At 35.4% G+C, this 26,623-nt stretch overlaps 11 protein-coding genes across 11 annotated transcripts; 7 read left to right on the plus strand and 4 right to left on the minus strand.

Moving 5' to 3' along the window:
* Positions 1–63: 63 nt before the first annotated feature.
* Positions 64–1,386, plus strand: EIN_249230 (hypothetical protein; the record flags this gene model as incomplete). The annotated part of the gene is made up of 1 exon (XM_004261612.1): positions 64–1,386. The coding sequence occupies one exon, from the start codon at positions 64–66 to the stop codon at positions 1,384–1,386; it is 1,323 nt and encodes a 440-aa protein (XP_004261660.1).
* A 33-nt stretch (positions 1,387–1,419) lies between these two features.
* Positions 1,420–6,504, plus strand: EIN_249240 (villin, putative; the record flags this gene model as incomplete). Its single annotated transcript, XM_004261613.1, has 1 exon — positions 1,420–6,504. The coding sequence occupies one exon, from the start codon at positions 1,420–1,422 to the stop codon at positions 6,502–6,504; it is 5,085 nt and encodes a 1,694-aa protein (XP_004261661.1).
* Positions 6,505–7,797: 1,293 nt separating this feature from the next.
* EIN_249250 (hypothetical protein) lies at positions 7,798–8,118 on the plus strand (the record flags this gene model as incomplete). The annotated part of the gene is made up of 1 exon (XM_004261614.1): positions 7,798–8,118. One exon carries the CDS (start codon positions 7,798–7,800, stop codon positions 8,116–8,118), a length of 321 nt encoding a protein of 106 aa, XP_004261662.1.
* Positions 8,119–9,392: 1,274 nt separating this feature from the next.
* EIN_249260 (hypothetical protein) lies at positions 9,393–10,751 on the minus strand (the record flags this gene model as incomplete). Its single annotated transcript, XM_004261615.1, has 1 exon — positions 9,393–10,751. One exon carries the CDS (start codon positions 10,749–10,751, stop codon positions 9,393–9,395), a length of 1,359 nt encoding a protein of 452 aa, XP_004261663.1.
* An 896-nt stretch (positions 10,752–11,647) lies between these two features.
* On the minus strand, positions 11,648–12,406 carry EIN_249270 (transcription factor nf-Y alpha, putative; the record flags this gene model as incomplete). Its single annotated transcript, XM_004261616.1, has 2 exons — positions 11,648–11,887; positions 12,128–12,406. The coding sequence occupies 2 exons, from the start codon at positions 12,404–12,406 to the stop codon at positions 11,648–11,650; spliced, it is 519 nt and encodes a 172-aa protein (XP_004261664.1).
* A 2,459-nt stretch (positions 12,407–14,865) lies between these two features.
* Positions 14,866–16,205, plus strand: EIN_249280 (hypothetical protein; the record flags this gene model as incomplete). The annotated part of the gene is made up of 2 exons (XM_004261617.1): positions 14,866–15,017; positions 15,077–16,205. The coding sequence occupies 2 exons, from the start codon at positions 14,866–14,868 to the stop codon at positions 16,203–16,205; spliced, it is 1,281 nt and encodes a 426-aa protein (XP_004261665.1).
* A 128-nt stretch (positions 16,206–16,333) lies between these two features.
* On the plus strand, positions 16,334–18,301 carry EIN_249290 (hypothetical protein; the record flags this gene model as incomplete). Its single annotated transcript, XM_004261618.1, has 1 exon — positions 16,334–18,301. One exon carries the CDS (start codon positions 16,334–16,336, stop codon positions 18,299–18,301), a length of 1,968 nt encoding a protein of 655 aa, XP_004261666.1.
* A 326-nt stretch (positions 18,302–18,627) lies between these two features.
* Positions 18,628–21,450, minus strand: EIN_249300 (hypothetical protein; the record flags this gene model as incomplete). The annotated part of the gene is made up of 1 exon (XM_004261619.1): positions 18,628–21,450. The coding sequence occupies one exon, from the start codon at positions 21,448–21,450 to the stop codon at positions 18,628–18,630; it is 2,823 nt and encodes a 940-aa protein (XP_004261667.1).
* Positions 21,451–21,997: 547 nt separating this feature from the next.
* EIN_249310 (hypothetical protein) lies at positions 21,998–23,401 on the plus strand (the record flags this gene model as incomplete). Its single annotated transcript, XM_004261620.1, has 1 exon — positions 21,998–23,401. The coding sequence occupies one exon, from the start codon at positions 21,998–22,000 to the stop codon at positions 23,399–23,401; it is 1,404 nt and encodes a 467-aa protein (XP_004261668.1).
* A 107-nt stretch (positions 23,402–23,508) lies between these two features.
* Positions 23,509–24,837, plus strand: EIN_249320 (hypothetical protein; the record flags this gene model as incomplete). Its single annotated transcript, XM_004261621.1, has 1 exon — positions 23,509–24,837. One exon carries the CDS (start codon positions 23,509–23,511, stop codon positions 24,835–24,837), a length of 1,329 nt encoding a protein of 442 aa, XP_004261669.1.
* A 108-nt stretch (positions 24,838–24,945) lies between these two features.
* Positions 24,946–26,556, minus strand: EIN_249330 (hypothetical protein; the record flags this gene model as incomplete). The annotated part of the gene is made up of 1 exon (XM_004261622.1): positions 24,946–26,556. One exon carries the CDS (start codon positions 26,554–26,556, stop codon positions 24,946–24,948), a length of 1,611 nt encoding a protein of 536 aa, XP_004261670.1.
* Positions 26,557–26,623: the final 67 nt, after the last annotated feature.

Here is a 26,623-nt window from a genome sequence, read left to right on the forward strand (position 1 = left end):
AGAGGAAAGTCAGAATCTGACAAAGCGAAAAGGAAAAAACGAAAAAACGAAAAAAGCAAAGTGATGGAATATATTGACACGACGTTTTGTAACGAGGACGGGTCTTTTGGATTATGCGGATTTTTGGTGAGGGTTAGAAAGAGCGAAAAGGTTATTGGGATTACATCGTCTATTTTGGTTGAAGGAAATAAAGAAACAAGTAAAATTTTCATGAGAAAAGAAAAGTGCGAAATGTGTTGTCATTTACTTGGAGAGATTGATATTTGTGAAACGATTTTCAAAATAAGCAAAAATGAGAAAGAAAGCCGGTCGTTTGGACGGTTGGCGATTTTTGCGTGTGACAATAATTTTCAAAATGAGAATATGAGATGGAGAAGTGTCGAAACGAGAGCACATTTGGGAGGGTTAATTAAAGACAATACACTTAAGCTCTTATACAATGACTGGACCTTTGGGTACAATATTCTTCAAGAGTTGGACTTCGGAATGGGTGTGACACAATTCTGTGCTGAGAGAAGTGATGTTGTTGCTTTGAGACTAACACCAAAAGCGCCAAGAAACTCCAACGGAGCGCTTCTTGTTAATTCGGACAAATGTCCAGTTGGAATTGTGGTGTACACTAAAGTACAAGACAACACAACCTATGCTGTATGTTTCGGTGTTGTAATGAAGGCACTGCTATCACTTGATTCTGTGAAGATGTTCACACAAGAAAAGCCCGAGAAACAAAATGAAAACATAGAAACTGTCATTCAATGCACACTGAACTCAAAACAACCAAGAGTGTTTAAGATGAGTGCGAACGGACGCTGCTCGACATGTGCTCCAATTTACTCATTAAACGGATCAACACTTTTTGTATCTGCTGCGCACAGCCTTGGATATAAGGATGTTGACGTCGAGGTTGTGGATGTTGAAACAAACACAATATATAAAAGCAAAAGAATTTTCTACTCGTGGTGCTTTGATGTCGTTTTTGTAACAATTGAAAAAACTTTTTCTATTTTTGAAATATCAACAGAAATATCAAAAACAGCTTTTTTTCTCGGATTTGGTGCGTCGTCTCAAGACGTCACACTCCAACCCACAAAAATATACTCAATTGCTTCACAAAACAACAACGACTTTATTTGTTGCTGCGAAGGTTGTGTCTCAGAGGGAATGAGTGGAGGGGTGTTACTCCAAAACAACTCCATTTATGGTCTAATTTTGAGCAGCGATGATGACTTTTCTTTTTGTCTTTGTGGTGCTTTTATCCACAAAATAGTATCACTTCTTCAAACAAAAACAGAAGAAGAAATACAGATTGAGCTCATGGGTTACGGCGTTGTGAATGAAGCCATTGATGGTGTTGGTGACTATTACGAGTATCGGAAAATTAATTGACTTTCTTTGTTGTTTTGGAACTTGAAAATCCAAATGGGAAACGATACCTCCAAACAGCCACAGAAAGGGCCTCCCAAGACGAACTTGGACCTTTCGAACCAGTTTCTGACTGAACTCCCCATTTCGGTCAAAAACTACACGTCATTAGTTCAGCTCAACCTGAACCACAACACACTGTCAAGTATCAACGTTCTCTCTCAAATCCATCTCTTGACCAATTTGGATGTGAGCAAAAACGAGTTAGAGACAGTTGATGATGCCGTCATTGTTAGTAACACGTCACTGCTCATTTTAAATTACGAAGGCAACAAACTGAAACACATCACGCCACTGATTAACTGTCTTCCCGTTTTTAAACTGAATTTTTCCGAAAACGAGATCGTCGAAATTCCAGACACCATTGGCGACTGTATTGGTCTCACATATCTTTCCTTGGCCAAAAACCAGTTGGTCTCTTTACCCCCAACGATGAGTCGCTTGAAGTCTCTCAAACAACTGATATTGTACGGAAACAAGCTGAAGAACTTGCCCCTTCTTGACAAGAGTGGGCTGACGCACTTGGATGTTGCCGACAACGAGTTTGACGTCATCCCCAAAATAGTATTCAAGTGTCCGTTGGTCAAACTGTATTTGGACAGCAACAATTTGTCCGAAGTCCCCAATGACATCTCTGAGTTGATTGCACTGAAGGAGTTGACACTGTCAAGTAATGTCTTGAGGAGTTTACCAAAAGGGATGACGATGTTACCGTCTCTGCAAGTACTTGATGTGGAGAAGAATGACTTGGGAGAGTTTTATGATACTAAGCCGAGTTTGCAAGATATCATGGAACACATCAGTGGGGGAGGAGAAGTCCAGACTGTGGCACTTTCTGACAAGAAGGTGCAATCGAAGTACGACCGGAGAAAGGCGTCTGTAGAGATTCAGAAGCAACTCCAACTTGAGACTAAGGCAAGAACCTTTGAACCTGCGCCACCAAGAAGACTGCTCATTCGAGTGTTTGGTGAAGGCAATGCGACGTGGGCTGCTTTTGTGCCGTTTGAAAGAGGCGATGGGAAGAAAGTGACTGTCTCCATATATAGAGGAGATGCCTATCTGTTTGACACAGGGAAGAGTCTGACAGTGTTTTACGGGAAGGAGTGCAATAAAAGTCGACGACAGAAATGTGACAAACTTGTTGCAGCAATGAAGAAGGAGATTGGCGTGAGTAAAGTCGACTTCATCGACTGTAACGAGAAAAAGATGCGGAAGATGAAAACGGACGATTTGCTGAAGCCTTTCAACCAATTTTTCCAGACGAATTACATCAGAAATATTTATAAAGCAAAAGACGTTATTCAGAGAATCACTGATACAATCAAAGTCTTTGTCATTGCCATCCAACGACATGGGCCACAGATCTTGTTGGTACCTGGGCGACCGAATAAAACACAATTGAATAGTAACACGACGGTTGTGTTGGATACTGGAGTGTTGGTATATGTCTGGTACGGCAAAGATGCGACTCCAACGGAACGAACTATTGCTGTGTTGAAAGCAGAAGAGATACTTGAATCGTCAATGAGAAGGAAAGACAAACTTGAGTTTGTCATTCAAGGCGCGGAGTTTGCACTGTTCAATGAGTACTTTGTGGACAATGATGACGACGAACAAAGGAAATTACTCGGGGAAGAGAAGAAAGACGACAACAAGATGTACGAGGACATGTTAAAAGAAATGCTCGATGACTTAGCAGAAGACACGCGATTTGATCCAGAAGATCAGTTTGTGAGAGAAATCACACCACGATGTGCATCTGCGACGCCACGAACGAGTGAGTATGGTGAAAAGAAGTCGTCCTCGGACGCCGAACGAAGTGATGTTGAAGACGATAATGAAGTCATCAAATCAGTGTCACCGTTTTTAAGAGAAGCAGACGCTGAAGCCGAAAAAATAGACAAGAAGGAAATGATCGAAATAGAGGTACCCGAAGTGTGCGAAGTCGAACCAATTGAACTCAAAGAGCTCAATGTTACAATGTTAAAAGAAATTGGTTCAAAGGCGAGAATTGAGAAAGAAGATGAAAATGTCAGGAGTGAGAAAGTAAGAGAAGATGTTGGTGGTGATGTGAAAAAGAGTGGAATTCGAAGAGATGTTGAAGCTCCTCGGGAGTGTCAGACTGTGATTGAAATAGCCAAGTCGGCACATCAAAGAAAGGAAAGTGCGACAAAGTTCAAGTTGGATAAAAAGCGAGTGAAGTCAATAAAGATCAAAGAAGATGTGCGGAGTGAGTACCATCGATTACCTCTTAAAAAGGTTGTCGACGCCGTCGAAGCCAAAAAAGAAGAAATTGTTGAAGTTGAAGCGCCGAATGCGTGTCATAGTGAGTTCGTCAAAGAGACCAAAAATGGAGTCAAAGAAAATTTGGACTTAAGTCGGTTACAGGTTGAGAGACAGAAAACGCCAAAAGTGAAAGAAGATGTGAAAGGTGCTGTTCGACAAAGTGGAATTATTTCAGTAGAAGTGAGTCATTCGCGTTCATTGACGCCAAGTGGGAGAGAAGAAATTGAAAAGGAATTCCAACAAAATAAAGAGCACGAACGATGGGAGAAAGACAAGGTGAACTTGGAAGGAAGAGTGGAGAGGCCGCCAATACACAAGAATGACATTGAAATAGTTGTTCCAAAGGTTGTCAATAACAAACAAAAGCTTCAAGTCATTGAGGAGATCATTAGTGAAGAAATCATTGAGGACGTCGCACCAAAAGAACAGATGACAGTGGCATGTATTACTCCAGACAAGAACAATGATAATAAAAAAGAAGAGAAGAACCAAGGTGGACAACACGTTGATACAAAGGAGGACAAAAACGACTGGAAGCAGTTAGTCGACAACAAAGAAGTGAAAACGATGAATATCAAATTCCGCAATGTGAAGCGACAAAAAGGGAAAGATAGTACGGACGTGTTTAAAGCACAGAAAGTCGCAATTGGGAACACCTCACAACTTGCCGAGAAAACAGCGAAAGCAGTGCACCAAGTTGTTGCGGAGGACTTGCTCTTTCAGCGCAAAAAATTGGCGACTATAGAGAAAGGCAACGCAAGAGATTTGAAGCGACTCATCCATGTCAAAGGAAAGAAGAAACCCTTTGCGAGGTTAGTGGAGTGTTCTTGGATGTCGTTGAACTCGGGCGACGCGTTTTTGTTTGACCCTGGAAAAGGAGCAAAGACCATTTACGTGTGGCTAGGTAAGGACTCGAACACGATGGAGAAGGGCAAAGCAGCCAATTTAGCGAAATTTATTGCATTAGAGCGGAATGGTGCGAAGATACAAACGGAAGATGAAGGGAAAGAGTCCAACGAATTTTGGTTTGAATTTGGGAAGCCTACGGGGAACATTCGCAGTAGTGAAGAGGGCGGCGACGACGTTTTGATAGAACAAGCGCAAATGAAGTACGTCACGTTATACAAATATTGGTGGGACGGATTGAAAGAGAAAGTTGATATTGAGAGATGGAGTTACGACGGGAAGGACATATCGAAAACATCGTTGGAGACAAACAGCTGTTACATACTTGATTGCTATAGTGAGATGTACATGTGGGTTGGAGGAAGATTAGCGAAAGACCGAAGACAACAATACATCCAAGACTGTCAAAAGAGATATTTAGAGCGAAGGAAGGAGGTCTGGATTGCACCACTTTTCTTTGAGTTTCCAGGGTATGAGCAAGTCATGTTCAAAGAGCGCTTCTGCGACTTTTTGGAAGCGCCAAAGAAGCTGAAAAGCTGGGAATTTGATGACACGCCGATATCAAGAGGGAGTGCTGTGGACTATACGATGATGTTGAGTAAAGAGATTCCAGTGAGGAAGGAGGTCTACATCGACAACGCAGACGGAAAGAAGAAGATCTGGCGTATTGAAGAGTTCAACCGAGTCGATATAACAGAGGAGGGAGAGTTTTTTGAGAGTGAGAGTTACATAGTGCAATACACATACGTCAAATGGAACACCGACTTCCACATTTTGTATTTCTGGCAAGGGAGAAATTGTCCAACACTTGATAAAGGAGCTTGTGCGCGTTTGACTGTTGATTTACACATGACACTCAAAGACGAAGGGAAGGAGTTTCGAGTGGCACAAAACACGGAGACGACCCACTTCTTGAGCATATTCTCGAAGTTTGTGGTCAGACTTGGGAAGGATCCTGTTGCTAAGTTGGAGACTAAGGGTAAGCGGGTGTGGGAGACTGATATCTTGACAAACACAAAAGCGAGTAAAAAACTTGTGTTTGACATTAGAAGGTGTGGAGTGAATTTAGACAAAGTGAAAGCAGTTGAAATTGAGTGGAAGATGTGTGAGGACAGACTCACTTCCGAAGCCGTCTTTTTGATCACGACAGAGACAAAGGCATATATCTGGAAGGGCAAATTAACAAACACTGCTGAATTGACATATGCGAGAAATTTGGTGAAAGAGTACGCTGATGTGAAGCGCAATGAAGTGATTGAGTACGACGAAGGAAAGGAGAGCGCTGAGTTTTGGAAAGCGTTGGGCGGGAAGCGTTCCGTCGAGCCGCGAGTTTTGATGTGGCGCAATCGACTGTTTGAAATGTCATCTAAAACCGGAGTCTTTGGTGTTGAAGAAGTGACTGACTGGTATCAAGACGACTTGGAGAAGAAATCAGGAATGTTGTTGGATTGCTACGACGTGAGTTATTTGTGGGTGGGCAAAAACATTTCCGAAATTGACAAGAAGTTTTCGATGGAGACAGTGGGGGAGTATATTGCTCGATCGAAAGAGGAAGAGCGTAACAAAAGAAAGTGTTATATAGTACAGGACGGAAAGGAGCCTTTTGTGTTTACGAATTACTTCCACGGGTGGAGAATAGCAGCAAAACAAGTGGTTTCAGTGAGGGATAATATTAAGGACTGCCATGACGAATTGATGAAATTGTCTTCGAAGTACTCGTACGACGATTTGTTGCACAAACGATACCCTAAAGAACTTGATAAATCACGACTCGAAGATTACTTGAGCGACGAAGAATTCATCAAATTATTCAAAATGACAAGACCCGAGTTTGAAGCTCTGCCAGGATGGAAGAAACAGAAGCAGAAATACGAACTTAAGTTATATTGAATTAACTCATTTTCATAATTGAAGGTTTGTGTGTATTTTCGAAATAAAAAAAGTGACTTTTGCGAATGATTTGATTCACAATTTTTTTAATTTAAAAATTCAATTAAAATAACTAAACAAATTATTTCAATTGTAAAAAAACAATTTTTAAATTCTTCTGTTTAAAAAAATTTCATTGAATTTCAAATTAATTTAACAATCAATTTGAAAAATGTTGTTGATTGAAATGAAGAATTCATACAATCAACAAAATCAACATTTTTTTTTAACTAAACTATAATTTGAAAATTGTTTATTTAATGGTTATGATTGTAATTATAATTTAGAACTATTAATTTAATACCATTTTTATTTAGTTTAAATAAGTAAATGGTTTTAGATAAAAGCTATAATTAAAATAATAATACTTTTAATTAAATTGTTATGATTTTTTATGCATAACAAAAATAAAAAATAAATAAAATGATATATTTTCGGGATATAAAAATTTAATTATATTTAATCAAATGGAATTAAAATGCTTAACGGAAGTCTTATATTGTATTTCACCCGCTTTTTATCGAACAACATTACCGTTATAAAACTGTCCTAAAATAATTTGCTTTTCGAAATGTACTTCTTTCCATGTTTGTGCAAAGAGATGGAGGTTGAAAAAAGTGAAGAGTTTTTCATTTGGGGAAGTATTGAATTATTTTTGAAATGGTAAATTAATAGCTTCTGATTGGTTTTCAACTTATTAACAACTGTTTAATTTTTAAAGATGAGAACGAACAAACTTGGAGGATAAATATTAGGGAAATACATATTTACTTGGGCGGGCTCTCTGTTAAAATATTGTTTCAAACAAACCTTTTTAAAAAAGGTTGAAAAGTTCAAAAAACGAAGACAAAACGTTTGAAAGACTACAAGGAAAAAAGTAAGGGCATTTTCAAATATATGGTGATAGTGTTTTTTATATTAATCAAAATAATTCAAACAAAATGGGAAATTAAAATTATCAAGAAAAAATAAAGAAGAAATGCGGAAAGTGTTTTTTAAAAATTAACAACAAAATGGGAATTGTGAAAAATCAACATAGCTAAGAAAAGAGGAGAATCTCCGTCTTTTAAAAAAATATAGATATGAGGGAAAGTGAGGCACAGAAATGGGGAGTGTAAAGGATTTCAGGATTTTTGCTGCTTGGAGACAGTTCAAGAGGGGGTTTGCACCTCTTTTTTTTTCAAAAAATTCAAAAGAGTTAATTATATATCCACACTATATAAACTCATTTTGAACTGATTGAAGTCATTCCAAATGGCTAAGAGCATGTTCACTCCTTGCAGAAAAGACTTCTATGAAGTTGTTATTGGATTTGGTGTTCCCAGCTCGCCTACACTTTCAAATGAAACTGTTTCAACTACACTCAATGTCGTCGAAGAGAAAAAGTCACCCAAAAGAAAGAGATGGTCCAAAGATGTTAGACAGCGTGCTGTGCTCGTTGGTCAAGAACTTGGACTTTCTAAAGCTATCAGACTTCTACAGAAGCAACCAGACTATAAAGATTTGTGTGCGTCAACACTGTACTATTGGATCAAATCATCTGATCATCACGTCGCGTCTGCGAGTAAAATCTAATACTTGTAATGTTGATATTTGTTACGATTTGGTTTAAAGTAAATTTTGGTTGAAAGACTTTTCTTCAATTATACATATAATTTTAACATCTGTCTTTTGGCATCTATTTTGAAAGAGGTTAACTTTATCCAAGTCTGCCAAGGAGATTCGTTTTAGACTTGCTGTCTTCCATTTTAATTAATTATTTAATTATTTTCATGTCCACAATACATTGTTAAGTATAATTTGGAATAATATTTTAAACTATTACACAAAGAAAGTGATCAAAAATTGGCAGTTTTAACATGTTGTTGTGTATTTTTAAAAATAGTTTTGAAGCCACATTTCTTATTTGACACTTTTTTTTTCAAATAGAAAAACCGAATTTTTTTACAATTTACATTTTTCAATTAACATAGCTCTATCCCATTTCTAAATTTCATTTTCTCAAATTAGAGTTTTATAACTGATTTGTTATATTTTTTTAATATTTTTTTAATATTTTTTAATTATTCATAATTTGTTGCAGTTATGGGTATCTTCAAGTCTTTTTATCTTGGTATTTGGAAGTTGAAACAAAAAACAAAAATCAAGTTAATACCCGTTGTTTCTTTCCCAAAAAACTCCTCAATCACTAAAAATCTCCCTGAAAAAATGGTTTTGCACCCATTAACACAAAACTTTATCAAATCAAAACAAAAAATAATGATAAGTTATTATTGATATCACTTAACATTAAATTCAAAAACCCCTACAAATGCTATTACTTTTTTATCACAAATAAATAGTATCATTAAAATAATACAATAATATCTTTTTATGTTCAAACAACACACTTATTTCTTACATTCTTTTGGGAATAATGTATTTAATGCAAAATTTATAACTCAAATAATATTAACATTAATAATAGTTTCAGTTACTTATACTATTATTTTTATTACTGTAATTGAAAATGATGGAAAAAAAAATTAAGAGACATATAAATTGAACCATTAAAAAAATCATAATTTATTTTTTAATAGTTAATAGTATTTATAGGTAAAAATACAACAATCAGAGGTTTCCAAAATCACAATCCTAATACCCACGTCACCATTATTTAACCAAAATGAACATTTTTTCTTATAAATTTGTACGTTATAATACCACATTTTCGGCAATAATTATTTTGGAAACGCTTGACAATAATTAAACAAATGAATAAATTTAAAACAAATTAAAAATAAACTATTATCAACCATACTCGTTACTTGACGCGAATAGACACACAGACAAACTACTCAATTCAGCAATCAAAACATCGAGATATTTGGCCGATGTGTCGCTGTGGACGTTAACGTTCTGTGGAGTTGCTTTACGACCTTTTTTCTCTTTTCGATTTCGCGGGGCGAACAGTCTGGTGACAGTTTGATGTGTTGTTCCACACCTGCCTCAGACGGCCTTCTTTGTCTGTTAATGCTGAGAAGGTTTTCGACTGATGGTGATTGAGTTAGACGCAATCGTAAATTAGGAGAGACTGAGTCGAGGTACTCCTTTATTTTAATGTTAAACATTTGTAAATCGCCTTTTTCGTTAAATGAGAGGGACACCGTAGAGTCTGCGGTTTGAAGAATTAAGTGATCGTCAAAGGATTCAAACGACTCGATGTTATTTAACACCTTTTCGATGTATATCTTCGACCCTTTTTCCTTCCCAAATACTACATGTCGTGAGAACAAAACCCCAAAGTTGACGTCCTTCATTGGGAAGTACGCACACTTCTCAATCAGTGTCAATGCCTTCACAGACACTTTCAACATGAAGAATTCATTATTCAAATCAACTTCATCCGTCTTCCACTTCAATTTAGGAAGAAGCGCCTCCTTCTCACTCTCCGAATTAAAATACTTCTGTGTGGAGTTGTTATCTAACAGCACATCATACACTTCGTCGAACAATCGCTCGACCAATTTCTTCTGCGCTCCATCCATTAAGTTCTTGAGAGTGTTTAAAAAGAGTGGGTACTTTGTGATGTGTTGCACTGGCTTAATTAAGTAGTCCATGACATTCAGTCCTTTCACCTCAGGGTTCTTAGTCACCAAATCGATCTCTGGAATCTCCTTTCGTGCTTTTGGCAACAAATTCACGACTCTCTCGTAGAAGATGCAGTAATTACTATATATCGATAAGTCCTTCACACAATCAAACAATTTCTCATAGTCCTTGTTGCGAAGGATCTTCACAAGCTTCTCTGATAACGCGACGATCTTCAAAACTACAATTTCAATGTTTTTCACGTGGACCCCTACCGTTTTGGATTTCATCAGAATCCTCCCGTAGTTCTTCAAATACGTGACCATACAGTTCATAAACTCTTCTTCAGTTGTTATGACTTCATTGAGAACGTTGTTCACTTCTTTCTGTTGCTTCTGTTTCTTCTGGTTGGCCGCTATTTGTTGTACCTCGGGAGTAAACGCATTTTGAATGATCGCGTTGATGAAGTCAGTGTACTTCCGTGTCCCATCTTCAAGGGATATATCAGAGGTCTTCATTTGAGTGAGTACAGTGCGGAATTGATCAATTATGTCCGGAAGTTGAATCGATAACTGGAAAACTCGCAAGTCGATCTGTCCCATTTCGTCCGATGTGGTTATAGCTTCGTCGTGTGACATTTTTGCTCTTTTAGTTTTGTACGAGCCATTTTATCTTCATGAAAACAAAGTCATCACTTTGACTTTACTCATATCACAAAGTCACCCTGAAATTTTTTTTTCTTTGTTTTTTAGTCAAAAACTTTTGTGTTGTCAATTTCTCGAAAAAAAATTTATTTTCATTGTTTTTACTAGTAATTTACTAATTATATATTATCTTCAATGTATTTATAAAATAAATCTTTGGTTCTTTGTTAAACAAATATAATTATTTATTATATATTTATAGTTAATCATTTTTTAAAAAAGCCAAAACAATTAAGTTTTGGGATAAAAAACAAAATGTTTTACAAAATGAAATGTGTCTTTCGTAAAAAAAACGTGTTATTTTGTTTATTTCTGCAAATTAAAAAAAAATTTGAACATCTATATTTTTTTTTTGTTAAAATAATAATAATATACTAATATAATTCTTAATAGTTTTAAAAATTATTAAATTAAATAATAACAACGTAAAATAAACTACATGTTGACTAAGAAATAGATTTAACTAATGATGGAGACATCAATCAGTATATACTTTGTTCATTTTATATTTATTCATCGAATAGTACTGTTTTGAAATTGAGTGATATTTACTAACGAATGTTTTTTATTTTTCTTTAAATTTAAAAAAGTGTTTTATTTAAAACATTTGTAATAAATGAAAAATATAATAACAAAAAAATAAAAATTGCAATTTTTTTGTTTTATAAAACCTATTTAGTAAAATTTACAAATATATTTTATAATAATAATAACTACAAAGTAACATTCGACTAATTAAGTCTATTGTATTAAGTTTTTAAAGATAAACATGTGCTACAACTTTGACAATAAAAACAACAAAGTAGTAGATTCAAATGGATGTGCTGAATTTAATTGAATTGGAAAGCATTCGCTGTACTGAAGTCGAGGATAGTTTGTGATATCTGAGGCGCAGAAACAGCAATTGGCGATATTTGTGACGTGTCTGAAGCAGCAAGAATCTCGTTTTGTTGGGGAGACGCTGCTGAGATTGTCGAGGTGTTGACTTCCGACTTCTTTTTGCTACAAAATCTTCCGCCGTCGCCACGTTGTCTATTCACTGCGTGCCTGTGTCTCGATTCGTACTTGAACTTGGTGTTATTTCTGTTATTATTGCGCATTAAATGCTGTCTCGTTTTTCATCGCTCAATCCAAGACAATTTCAATCAATAAGAATTCCACAAATATAATAAAATTTGTTATTAGATATAGTGATAAAACAAAACTCATGTTTTCACAAATAGATGAGATTGAGTTTTTGACATATGTTGCGAAATAGCCGAAGCTTTATACCGCGAGAAAAAAGTAAAATTCTGACAAAGACAACAAACTTTACGCGGTTTGGAAGAGGCCGATTGGAAGCCAAATTGGCCGTATAAATCCTCGCGCTCCTTTCTCCTTTTCATTATACGCTCAAACTGTTTTTCATTTACAAAGACGTACTTTTGTGTGGGGTCCGAGGACGACCAGTGAATTGCGTCTTTGGGTGTGCCGATGTGGATGTTTGTTTGGTTTTTCGAAAACGATGCCCGATACGCCGAGGGCAAAAGGTTCCATGGATTTCCGGAGGTGTTATGCTCCGTCTGTACAACGCCAAAACGTGAAGGCATTGAATTAGACATCCAATTCAAATGATTTGCTAATTCCAGTTGTCTAGCTATTTATACTTCTGCAGGGTTTTAAGTTCCTATTGGTACTTTTTTTTTTAGTTGCTTTTTCTTGAAAAATAATTTGCATCTTTCAAGTGTAAAAAATCGGGGGTTTTAGCCTTAAAAAATTACATCTCTTTCGTCTTTTTTATTTTTTTTGTTCCGTCTTTTGGCACTGGCTATAATGAGAAACTATTCACTTTGGTTCATTATTATTATGTTGTATAATATTATCCATTTTTTTGCCAAAAAGTGCATGAGAACGACGACTTTTTGGGAAGTTATTTGGATAATGACGGTTTTCCCTTTATTAATAATTGTTTTATATTACTGTTTACAAAATTTTCGAGTTACAGTTTTTTTCTCGCCTAAAACTGCTTTTACCTGTTGTTGAGATTTTTCTGCATTGATTTATGGTAAGACCAGCACGTTTTAATAAAACCTTAAGTTGGCTTTATTATTATAATTTATAATACCTTTGTTAATAATTATAGTTAATTCTAATTACAATTTACCATAAACAGAACTGAGTGGAGCAATTTTTAGTCAATTAACATATAAGTTAGAGGTTTATTTTGTTTTAGAAATTAGCATCATAAAACAAACCCAACAATTTAAAAATTCTTAATGTTGTTCTTTTTGTACTTCTTTTTTTTAAGGTGAAGAAGAAAAATAACAGCTTATTTAAAAGAAAGAAGTACAAAAAGAATAATATTGTAATAATTATTACAAAAAAAATACTAACTTTAGTCATTTTTCTATATGTAAAGTATTCTTTTAGTTTTTATTTATTTCTTTTGTAAATTGTGTAAACTTTATTTTATTTAATTTCTGACATTTGTTACTTGTTTTTGTGGGATTTTAAATAAATAGAATATATTGAAGAATTAATAAACTACAAAAAATACAATAAAAATTTGAATGAATTAAATAATTTAGTGTAGTAATCAAAAAACTGTAATGTATTATATTTATAATTCTTTGTTATTATAAAATGTAATACATTTATTATATTATTCCAAAATTTAAAAAAGTTGATTTCTATTAGATATTCCATTCTATTTAGTTATTAAATATAAAATAATAACCATAAAAAAATATTTTTTAAACAAACATAAAATTTGCTTCATTTTGGAAAGCTTTATTGTTCTAAAAACAAAATGATTTTCTGTTATTTCAGAGGTGTTTTGGAATGAATGACAATATATAAAACATAAATTTCATTTTTATTGTGCAGTCTGCATTATTTCAAGTATCAAAATTTGGTTTTTAATAACTTAAAATTAATTTATGGTTATTGTGAACTGTAAATCTTGATTTTTGTTATTTCTCAATTACTCTATCTTGGAATTATTGAATTGTATTAAATTTTATAATACAATAATTTGTTTATTATAATAACAATAAAAATAAATATCATTTTCTTTTAAGTAGTTTAATCAATTAAATCAAAAAACTAATACATTAATGGAAATAAAATAAAATAGCATCTTTTATTTTTTTCAACCTGGATTAATTATAATAATAATTATAATTAATCCAGTACAGTCAGTCGGTAAAAACATTTTATTTTTTAAAGTCGTTTTTAGATGAAAATGTTCCCAACTAACGGGAAAAATTTAATTACAAAAAATATTATAATTAATATAATCATTCAGAAACTAAATAACTAATAACACAATTAATAACATAAGTAAGGTTTAGACTATTTGACCAATCAATTTTGAACATCTAAAAGTAAATAAATACTGTTGATTTGGTAATAATTTTGAACAAAAAAACAGGAAAATGTTGCTAACAAATATCGAGCCAAGTTTAAAAGTTCTTTGATAAAACATTAACTCGGTGAACTGGCTGTTTTAAACAACAATAATTTCTTTTTTCGACGCTCAAAACGCATTTTCTTTCTCTGATTTTCGTTGTTTTGTATTTCCAGTTACAGTTTATTGATTCATTAACATATTCGTTCGTTTAATGCATGTTCGTCAACATGTTTTTACACATATCGACATCATTTTTTATTTACATCATGTACCATATCAATCGTTTTATTTGTTAATGTAAATAAGCATCACTTCTTTGTTTTTTGTACTGAATTGTGAATAATCGAATATATGATTTTTTTTGTTTTTGCACATATTTTTTGGGCTGAAAGAAAGAAAAAAAAATCAACCAAATCGCAATCGATAAATAAGTTTGACCAAATAAATAAGGTTACTGGACTGACTTTAGGCATTATTTTAAACGTTAATCGTCATAAAAATGTTGAAGGCTTTTTATTTTTTTATACAAAAAAAATAAAATAAACAACTCTAATTATGAACTACATAAAACTCATTTTCAACTTAGTATAAAACTAACTTACTAAATTTTGTTTTTTGTTTGAAAAATGTCAAAAAGACCGAGAACTGAAAAACGAAATGGACCCAAACAAACTCTCCTCAATTTCACTTAAAAGTGGTGCAAAGACAATGAAAAAGAGGCGCAGACCAAGTACGTGCCAGTCACTCCCACAATTTGTTAAAATCAATGACCACATCCCCGCCTTAGTAATCAACCACCCAGATAAAAAGTTTGTGGTCACACTTTTCAGTTGTATTTTGAAAAAAGTTAATAACAAATAACATCAAGAATACGTAGCGTTTTATTGTACAGTCACGACTCCACAGAACAGTTGGACCAAATTCACCAATCATTGGTTGAAATGGCTATGCTGCTCCACTGTAATATCATCGCTTATGAATTTCCGGGATTTAGTGACGACTCAACAGACAAATATTCAGACTCATTAACTGCAGAAACCATTACAAAAGTGTTTGAATACATCATCGACATGTTAAACGTCCCATCAACTTCTATAATACTCTTTGGAGTTGGTGCTGGTTGTGAACCGACTTTATTTTTGGCTTATAAAAACAGGAAAGATCTACCAATAGCTGGAGTAGTGTTAGTCAATCCTGCAGTTTCCGTTTCAAATGTATTTTCCTCGTCGCCGCTCCACAAAACAAAATACATCAAACAAGTCACAGCCCCAGTTGGCATTGTTGTTAGTTCCAAATTGAGTGACAAAAAAGAAACTCGCCGGCTTTACTCGTTACTCAAGCACAAAATCGGTTTAAAGGAGTTTCCAGGGCTGCCACAAGAACTTATTCAGTTAAATTACGACGAGTACATTGACTCTATCATTGGGTACATTGTCACCTTTCTGCCCGAACTTAAGAACCTCTTTAATGGCGAAGAACTCGAAAAACTGAGACCAACCGAATACCAAAACAACCCAATCGAAGTCATCTCACACTTTTTGTCTGGTGGCGGCTTAAAACAATTTACTGACCTTTTTATCAGTTATGGGTATTGTGAAATTGAGTACATTTTGGAGATGACGTCCGACGAAATTACTTATATGGGACTGAATGAAAAAGACACCGAACAAGTAAAAAAACTCATTACCGAATACAAAGCAAAAAAAATAGAGGAGGAAAATAAGGCGTGCGCTCTGCGATCCCTCCAAGACAAGGAAAGTGTAGATGAGAGCAAAAGACCGAACTCAAACCCACCACATTGCGACGAAGCAGCAACTAACATTGCAATGAAAGACTCTGAGAAGTCCGTGTCTTCACTGGACAACGAGAGAATCACAGACAAAGAGAAAAAGAGCGAACAAAGCATTAAAGCAAAAAGCCATGAAATCAGTCCAATTAAAGACAAGAAAATTGGGACCATCAAAAAATTGTTTATGAAAAGTGAAATAAAAAAGTGAGGTGTATTGTATTTTCTCGTTTTTAATTGTGGCTGGGTGAAATTTTTTAAAATTTTTTTAAAAAGTTTGGAACACAAAACTCTTCAATCATTGGAAACAAACTGGAAACTAACTTGAAAACTATTAAAATGCAACAACCACCCCGTTTTGAGGAGGTTATTGAGCAGATCGAAAGGAAAGAGCCGAAGGTCGTTGTTAAAGGCACTTTTGATGACTTTATTGTGTTTTTAAGAAAGAACGTTGAAAGGACAAACGCACAAACGCTGTCGTCGATATTCGACTTGTTTCTTACGTCTTGTTCCGAGAAGATAAAAATGAAAGTGAAGGTGTCAGTGTCGTGTTTGATAAAAGAAAGAAGCGTTGTGAGTTTGAAGATGCTTCAAGTGATCATCACAAGTTCCCTTTTCTACGAGAAATTTGACATTCTCGACGTCTTGAGCGAGTTATTTGATTTTCAAGGAAACACATTATTTAATACTTTTGATGTTTTTAATACTTCTTCTGACGATTTGCAATGCAAAGTCGTCCAACTTAGAAGTGACGAAATTCACCAACGAGAGTACATAGTTGCGTTGGGTCGACTGTGTTATTCGATCCATTTAAAAGGGGGTCTTGTGTTGTTTATAACTATTCTAATCAATCATTTTGAGTCACACGTGTTATTCCCAGTATCTCTCGAGCTCTCTCCTATTAATGTCTGTGCCATATTTAACACTTTGGTATATGTGTTATTGGAATATGGAGAGACTGTCTCGGAGAAAGACTTGCCCGAGAAATACACAAAAGGTGTTTTATTATTCCCTCCAAAGCCATTGCCATTCCCTGAAACTCAGAAACAAAACGATGCGCAACAAACAGAAATCAATTCGTTTAAATTTTATGTGAAAATGTTATACTTTGAGAATGGAAAGGTCGACACGTTACTGAAAAGAGTGTTGCTCTTCGTTCACACATATTATATCACCAATTTAAAGTTGTTTGTTCGGAGGTGCAGCAAACTTTTTATGAACGTGAAATTGCCGCACGAATTACAAAATGAGTTTCTAATGGATTACTCGCTCTATTTTCTCGCCTTCGAAATCGAAAATTTGATTCGTATATTGTTCGTGCTCGAGAAAATTAAAGCGACCGAGGAAACTACTTGCTTTGTTAATGATGCACTTTTTATTATTAAATTGATGTCACAACATGTTCATGAAATTCCAGACGTCTTAGTACAGAAGTTCTTCGAACGCAGTGATGTGTATATAACATCGTTGATATCAAGTAAAGAGAAATATTCGTTATATGGCGAAGAGTTAATACAAACACTCTATCACTATATCCCATCAAGGGTGCTTGAAGCAAAGGAAAGTACACAATTTGATATGGGGAAGCTACTGACACAAGATGTGATGCGCTTGTTCATCAATTCATTTGAAACGAAGTCGTTTGCCTTTGTCTTCAATTTACTCCGCTTTTCATACCCAACACCGTTTTATTTTTTAACTGGTTCCAAGCGAGTGTTTTCTGTGTATATTGCGATTGGAATTTATATCCATCCGTTTATCACTCAAAATGTGGACCAAATTGTTTTGGGTCTACTCCAGAAAAGTGAAAATGGGTTTGAAGTGTGTTGTGAGCGTGTTGAAATGTCGAAGAAATTTATCGACCATTTGGTCATTGGGACACAAACGGTGGATTTCATCTACTTTATCTTAATACAAAACCCTATCAAAGAAGACGTGATACATCACCTTCAGATTATCCTCCAAAGTGTGTTAATATTACTCAGAAGTGTCAACTCAAACAAATTCATCGTGTTTCCTTTCAAAACAAAATTTTTAAAAATACTCACACTCACGTGTTTGCAACTATTGGTGTTGGTTCGACAAAGTAATTCTCACTTCCTTTTTAACCAAAATGACACTGCTCTTGTCAAAAACTTTCTTTCATATATTTCGTTTACGAACGATGGTGCAAAGTGCTTTGCATTGAACATAGGGAGTGACGTACCTCCATATCTTTCTGGCCCGACACTTGAACATCACGACTGCGATATTATTGTTGATGGTGTTCAACAGTTAAAAGACGCCACTGATTTGTTTACTTTGTAAAATTATAATTTATATGTTGTGGTTTTAGTGAAACATTTCCACAACAACTTTTTACTATGGAAAAGGTTATTAACATCTTTAAAGTAAGTGTGTTTGTATATAGCTTTCAGTTAAAAATGATTGTTTAATTCTCTTATTACTATTATCTAATTATAATACTATTATTAACTATATAAGAATTGAATGTGTGAATACTACTAAACAAATTATAATTTAACTATATAAAAAGTGTAATAAAAATACAATTTTCAAATAGTAAATGATCTAGTTTAAGTTTCATAATAACTAACTATAATGAGTAGTAAACATTTAGAAAATAAAAAAGGTCACTTTTTCATTGTTGTCTTCTTTGTAGTTTTTTCTTCACGAGCCTTTTGTTTGGCAAACGTCTCTTCGTCTCTTTTTGCGATGAAGTCTTCGACGTACTGTTTGGCGACTCCTTCATAACCTTCGGGGATTGGATTATCCTTTTTGGTAAACATGACATCCATCACCGCTTTGACTCTTCCTAAGTTTTTTGCCGGGTGTTTTGGATCATATCTCATGACACTGTCGAAGCGCGCGATAGAGAACTTCATACCCAGCAAGAAGTTATCTTTTTTGAAATCGCTCACCTCTTCCTTAGAGCGTCGGACGAGTAATTTTTCGACTCTCACGCCATACTTCTGTGTGATGTTCTGGTCGTACACATAACATCGCTTTTGATTCTCGAACTCGTCGCATCGCATTGGGAGTAACAACCTCAATTTTTCTTTCTCGATTGCCAACTTGCTCTCTTTCACTTTGATCAAGTCTTCTAAGTTACCACTTTTCTGGAGGTTCTCAACCTCTTTCTCCTTCTTTTCAAACTCGGCGATTATACTTTTGAATCGACTCTCCCGCAATTGATACTCTAAAAAGACTTCTGCTGTGTATTTCTTAAATTCTCCGGCTAACATTAGAGCCGTTGGACGACGTGCAGGGTTTGAGTCAACCATATTTTTCACCATTTGAATGAACCACTCGGGCGCTCCAAGACTCTTCATAGTGAAGGGAAACCCTATCAATTTCCTCAAGTTGAGTTGCTTCACAAAATCAGCCAATATAGTTTTATAGAACATCGATGTCTTGCATCTCACCACATACATGAAATGCTGTATTATGTTGTCAATATCTTCCTTTGCAAACACACTGAGGATCTCTCGTAATTTTGTCTCAGTTGAAGCAACAACATCTTTGGGGATGTCTTTCAACTTTGAAAACGTTTTGTTGACATACTCAAACCCTTCAGTCCCAGCATCTAACTTTGCTACATCGTGGCAATCAAACACATCGACAAACCTTTCTAACTTCTTTAATTTGTCATACACAATGCCTGCGTACTTGCCAATAGTCAGTTTACTACTGGTGAGTAACAACTCTACCTCTCCACTCACCACCTCTTTAATTGGACTTATCATAGCTCCTAAGTAATTATTTAATGTGGTCAACGTGCTTTTGACCTTCTCTTCAATTTTCTTAGCTTTTTCAAAATCATTTTTCTCCATATACAGAGGCGACTCATTTTGTTTCCCATCATATGACACTTTAAGACTCGACAACTCCTTCCACAACGTGTCATCCGTAGGGTTCGTCAATTTCTTCAGCAAAGTGGTGACACCAATTTTGGGGAGCTTCTTGAATGAAATGAAGTTGTCTGCAAATGTGCATTTCTTATCGAAATTGTATGCGTTGACGGCCTCTAAAAACACATCTTTACCCATCTGCGCAGAAGAAGGCGCTATTCGGATTTCTTCTGTCGAAGTCAGTGGACGCTCTGCACAGATCTCAAAGCACGTCAACCCAAAGCAGTAGATATCGATCTTCTCTCCAATGTGCATCTTCTCATACAAAATAGACTGTTTCAACCGTTCGGCTTTGGCTCTGTCTTGTTCAATGTCAGACTCACTCTTCTTCACTTCGGTGGTGTCATCGTCCTTTGTCGTCTCTTCACTTCGAAGATCAACAATCGCCTTCACTTGGTCCTCCTCATACCCACAGTCCGCAAAGTATCTTGACAACAAGAAATCCTTTGAATAAAGTGTCGACATGAGTGAACACTCGGGAGGCGAATAAAGGGGTGTGGACACCAAATTCAGCCCAAGCGCATTCAACAAGTTTGATCGTTTCGCAGTCCCAAAATCGGCAATTTTGGCGACAACGGAGTCAAACGGATTTGTTGAGAACACAAAGATGTTTGACGGCTTCATATCCAAGTGCAAAATACCGACTTTGTGACAAGCAGCAAGACCCATTGAAACGTCTTGGAATATTTTGTATTTCAACGTGTCGGTGAGTCTAAAATCTCTATAGAAGTGTTCGACATCGCCAAATGGTGCCATTTCAGTCAACGCACTGATTGGGGTGTTCACCATGCCAATGAAGTTTAAGATATACGGTGATATCAATTTCTGTTGTAAGTTCTTAACCATCAAGAACTCCTCAGACATCGTCTTCACTGAATTAGGATCGTAGTTCATTCCACTCTCGATGTTCTTTCTATACGTCTCTAGTGTTGCTTTAGTTTTTTCGTCTGCTGATTTGGGGTCGGCTTTGATCTGATTTTCTAAATCCCTTTTAAGTGTTTCTAATGATTTCACACTACTAATAGCGACATCTAAAGAACGATACTTTCCTGTAAAAATTTCATTGTATAAGCCAAGATAGATTTTTCGATTTTTGCTGCATTCCCCATTCTCTACAAAGCCACCTAGCTGTGGAAGAATAGATATGGTCAGGGAATATTGATTGTTCTCTAACACCCATGTACCTTTGTCTTTGTAAAATACAACGATCGGGACTTCAACAGTTAGCTCAAGACTCGAGTTCAACACCCGTCCATAAAAATTGACCGCTTTCGATTCACCACCTTTAATTTCAATTACAGTCTCATCAGAAGATATCCAATAATTCGGTCTTTTAATAAAACTATTTAATATAACACGGATGTCTTCTTTTGCTTTAAAAGTCACTTCCTTTTCAAGTGTAGTATCCACAGGACATTCAACTTCATCTCCAGTCTCTTCTTGTCCTTCGCTTGGGTTTGTTGGAGTCTCAGATGTCTTCGTTTCTTGGCGGTGGAATGACACGTTTGTTGGGTCGATAGTCAGTTTCTTATCTTCCGTTGACATTTGATAATGCACAGATTTAAAAGTTCATACACACTTCTTTCTTCATTCAAAATAAAATTGTTTTATTGATATTCCTTTCAATTTTTTTTTATTAATCGGTAAAATAAAATTTACTATTAAATATACCATATTCAATTGTGACTCTGTATTAGATTTTAATTATATCTTTAATTAATTATCATTTTTTCAACATTTTTCAATTGTGAAATTTAACACACACATAAAATATTATTGTTATTACTATAATCATAATTATCATTGATAGAATTATTTTTTTTTTCACATTGAGTTTATCTGCCAAATGAGGTTTAGGAAAACAAAGAAACTAATTATTCCCAAAAAAGTCAAAACTCAAACCCATTTGTGTGTCTTTTCAAAGAAATCATTCTATTTCTATTACGATACAAACACCCACTTGTTTCCATGAAAATGGTGGAGTTTTATTTTCATAATAAAACAAAATACAAATTCATTATTTAAAGCATCAATTCTTAAAATAAGAACAAATAGGGTTACTTATGGAGAGAAAACTGGAAACTTCAAAACAATGTCGGTTGCAACTTTGAACGTTGAACAAAGCGAATTAATGAGTGCTGTGACGTTAGTCCGAGAAGCGGTACAACTGAAAGCCCTTCAGGACTCCTTAAAATACAATTTTCTCGTCAAACAATTGGCCACCCCATTTTCTCAAAAAGTTTTAATCTGGGTTCAAGCGTTGACTCAGTGCACCACACTCATCCAACCATGTCACGACGAGTTGGTCAAGACCATTTATACTTTGGTTCTTCCTCCAAACCAACAAGTCTATGAAACATATTGCACACTACTCCTCCATTTAGTGACGTCTAATACCATCTACACTCATGGTATTGTCACTGCCTTATTTTCTCGCATTTTGCCCCAGAACGTCGAAGTTTTCCCCATTATAACCAAAGCCATTGAAACACTGATCACACTGGTGCCGCTCTCCACTCGAATCATCCCACAGATCTTCACCGATATGATCCCAAACAGATGGAGACAAGTCCCGGAATTCACTACTTACATATCGTTCTTTTTGACTTCAGTACCCCAAATCCCAGAAGTCGCGCGACTCGCACTCATTGCGACAATAGAAAGAACAGTCCTCTTCGACTCGGAACTACAGAAGTCAAACGATTTGTTTGCTATGGAAGAGAACGACACCAGTGTAATGCTTGCCTCTTTAATTAAATTTGTTTTGGGGTGGATCAGAGATATTCCTCAAAGCCTTGAGGGTGCCTTTTATGAGGCGTTTGATAATTATATCGTTCGAACGAAGTACCTTACACACACGCCTGTGCTTTATTTCATTTATAACTCTACGGAGGAGCGTGCGAACCTCTTTGCGGGGTTTCTGTCTGCTCGAAGTTCAACCGAAGGGATCTCTGAATTGTATCGAGCGCTTTTCATCTGTCACTTGGGAGGGTTTGTGAGTAACTCTGCACTGGTGAACAGTGTAGTCACTCTTGAAATGATGAACAGAATAGGACGGATTTTTGAACGCGAGAACAATGTGATGCTCAAAATTTTGTTGTGCCAACAGTTTGTTCGAATATTCAATAGGAAACACGAAGAGCTGTTGGTGGGGACTAATGTTGCGCAACTGTTTGGAAATGGCCAAATAGTGAGGAAAATGATAGTGGATAAGTCTAACCCTATTGGGAACTGCAGTCAAAAAACGATGAGGATGTTTGTACAAATCTGTAAGGAGAAGGGACTTGTTGATATCGAACAAGTGCTGGCGGAGAATGTTCTTGCTGAAGAACCAGTGTTTGTGAGTTGCCCATTGTGCACATACGACCCATATGACTTACCGAGCGAATTTAGAGGATTGGCCGGAGAATTAGTGTCAAAGAATGAAGAGGTCATTGAAGAAGTGAAAATGAAGAACGACTCTGTCACGAATAATTCGTGGGATTTCAGTCTTTAAATTGAGTGTTTTATTTTTTCATTTTGGGGTTTGGTATTTATTTTATGGAAATAATTGAATGGCGTTGGAGAAATAAAGGAATCAGGGTGTTATTGAACTGTAAATTGATGTCGAAATTATTACCTTTGGCGAAGACTTGTAACATGGAAAAGAAAGAGAATGGTGATATATCGCGTTGTGGCATATCAAGAAAGTCTCAGTTAAATTGCATCTTTATGAAAGAGGTGATTCAATTCTTTCCATTTGTGGACATCATCGAGTTGTGCTTTGTTTCAAAAAGATTTCATATGATGATCACAAAGACAAAGGAAGTTATGTGCGTCACAACCGAGAACGAACTCAAGGTATGTTCCAATGTACAAAGAATGAGTGGGAATATTTTTCAAGTCCGAGACTTGATAGACGAACATGTTAATTTTGTGTTTAAAATTACTGTGAATTTCGAGTTTGAAGCGAAATGCCTCGGGAATATACACCACCTTGAGACAATCAGAGAAATTAGTATTAACTCAGGGTTTGATGCAAGACGGTATTTATATCGAATGACTAACTTGGAAAAACTGAAACACGTTGCATCATGCCAAATAGTACCTATTACAGAATTGAGCAACTTGAAGAGTTGGATCATTTTGGGGTTTGAACTTGATAATAAGAGTCACACCACTTTACTTGACTATGCGATGAAAGATATAACACCAGAAAGACTTGGTTCTATTCACAGAGTTGTTTATATCAAAGGTGTGATATCACAATATGCACATATAAAATCATTGAGAGGAGCACAACTTGCATTCATGTATCAAGAAGACAGAGTTATACCCAATTCCTTTTATCAATTGTTTTTAAATGAAAGTGTAATACTCCACAACACAAAAGCAGTACAGGCGTCTATTAAAGACTTTCAAAATCTAATGTTTATGAAGTTGTATAAAAAACACTTGTTTACTGTTCAAATATGTCATTGTAACAAAACAAGTGTATTTACACAAGAAATTGTTTACTTAGAAAACTTTACTGATTTCATTTCTCTCTCCTCGAAGGTCATTAATTTAATCAGTCTGTCTGTTATTATTACAACGCTGACTCCTAAAACTGTAAGCTTTGTCAGTTGTTCTTCACTTACATTTTTCAAAGCAAAACAAATTGGTGGAAAGACTACAATTCATCTTCCTTCTTCAATTATGTATTTGACATTGGATTCTTATACTTCTGATCTATCATTTAACACAATGCCAAACTTAAAACATTTTACAACAATTGCAGGTAACACGTATACCAATTTGTTTCCTTTCACAGAGGTTCTTTCTCTTTATTTACCTTTAGAGAAATCGTTTCATATCCCACCAAACGTGAAAACCGTGTACCTCAAATCGAAAGATAAAGTGACTTTGTCGACTTCGCCATCAACCAAAGTAGTCATGTATAATTCCAATTGATTGTCATTTATTTCACAACGAAATTCATTTAAAATTTCAACATGTCGTTCAGACGATTGTACGTTAAAAACAACATGTAAATAAGCATAAATTAAACAATTAAAACGATCAATCTATTTCAACTTCTTTGGGAAGAATCTGCTTAAAGTCTGCGTCCACAATTAGGTTCTTCACACACTGGTAGTTATTTCTAATACTCTCCATAAATGTGGGCTTCTTATTTTTAGTAACCTTCCCAATAATGTACAAATTCATCTTTTCGAGGTTCGGTGAAACCCTAAAGTTGTCAAACTTGTATGTCGAATTCGCAATAGTGACGCAGACATCCAACTCTTTCAAATTTGTGTGCTTTGAAAAGTCGAATGTCGTTGCAGAGACAACTTTCACGCGAGTCACCGAATCTGGAATGAACTGACATTCCATTTTTTTGAGTTTAGAAACCTCAATCTCTTTAACACCATTATTGAGTTTAGCCTTGATCCACTCTGCTCGGAGCTTTGTGAGTGACTTTGGGAAGTTGAGTGTTTTGGGGTAGTCTCCTATGTCAAGAGTCTGAAGTGTTGAATTGAAGATTATGACGTCTTTCTTGTCGACAGAACCAAGAGTCAACTCAATCAAATTTGCTGGGCATGTCAAATTGAAGCAAAATGGCATTTCGAGTTTTGTCACGGTGTTTGGAATGAGTGTTTGCATAGGTGTTCTCATCCTCTCAATTTTCAACTCATTTAAATTGGTCAACACACGTTTTGTGGTAGTAGTGAGTTCGTCATTCAAATCAACGAACTCGACCAAACTAGTTGGAGCGCTGAATGAAAAATTTTGTGCGGTTGTAACGATTTTGGTGAGACTTGTTATCTTTGAGAAGTCGATGTCTGCAATTGCGCCATGTACTTCGAGTGGGTAAAAGTACTTTACATACTCTTTGGCAACTTCCTCATTACCCAAAAAATCAACGAAGTGTTTGACATCCAAGTTTTGGAGCATTGGAATTTTAAAAGCAATTTGCACATCAATTTCATTATTCTCGTTGTGTTCTTCTTTGACTTTGTCTGGGTCTTCTGGTGCAAAAATGACGAAATTGTAATAATGCAAAACATTCTGTGGGAGTGCTTTTCTGAGTGAATCAACTTGTTTGAAGACTTCTTCGTGTTCTATTTCATAAGACAAACATATCACAATATCAGAGTTTTTATCAAACAATGTGTTCACAAGTTGTATCACAAGTTGTTGCTCTTTGATGACATCTTCACCAATAGTAAAACACACGTATTGCAAACTTGGGAAGTTGTCAACCCACTTTAAAAACTGTTTAACCTCTTCCAATGAGAATCGCTGTGACAAAAATTCAAGATTTGTGAATTCCTGTTTGAAGTTAGTGATGATAACACCTTTATTAATCTTCTTGTGGTATGAAAGGTCGCTCTGTTTGAAGTCCTTCGTCATTTCAAATGTTTCATACTTTGATAATTCCGCATCGGTTAACAGCGCAAAGTTGAATGGAACAACAAACCGAGTTGATCTCGGAAAGAGTTGTCTAGCTGATGTGTAGTATTCTATTGGACTAATTGACTTCTTTGCACTTAACACGGGGTTTGCCATTAACGTTTTATACAAAGTCATGAACTTCTTACACACAAACTGTAGTAGTGTGATGTCGTGTTCATTCAAAATGTATTGCAGAACTTCCCTGATTTCTTGTTGTTCGAGTTTCGCACACATCTTTTATTATCTTTTCTAAGTTCCCTTCACATTTTCAGTCTTTTATATTTCTTATCACTTCAGATAT

This window comes from Entamoeba invadens, assembly GCF_000330505.1.
Source record: "Entamoeba invadens IP1 unplaced genomic scaffold scaff_1105074726103, whole genome shotgun sequence".
Lineage (NCBI taxonomy): Eukaryota > Evosea > Mastigamoebida > Endamoebidae > Entamoeba > Entamoeba invadens.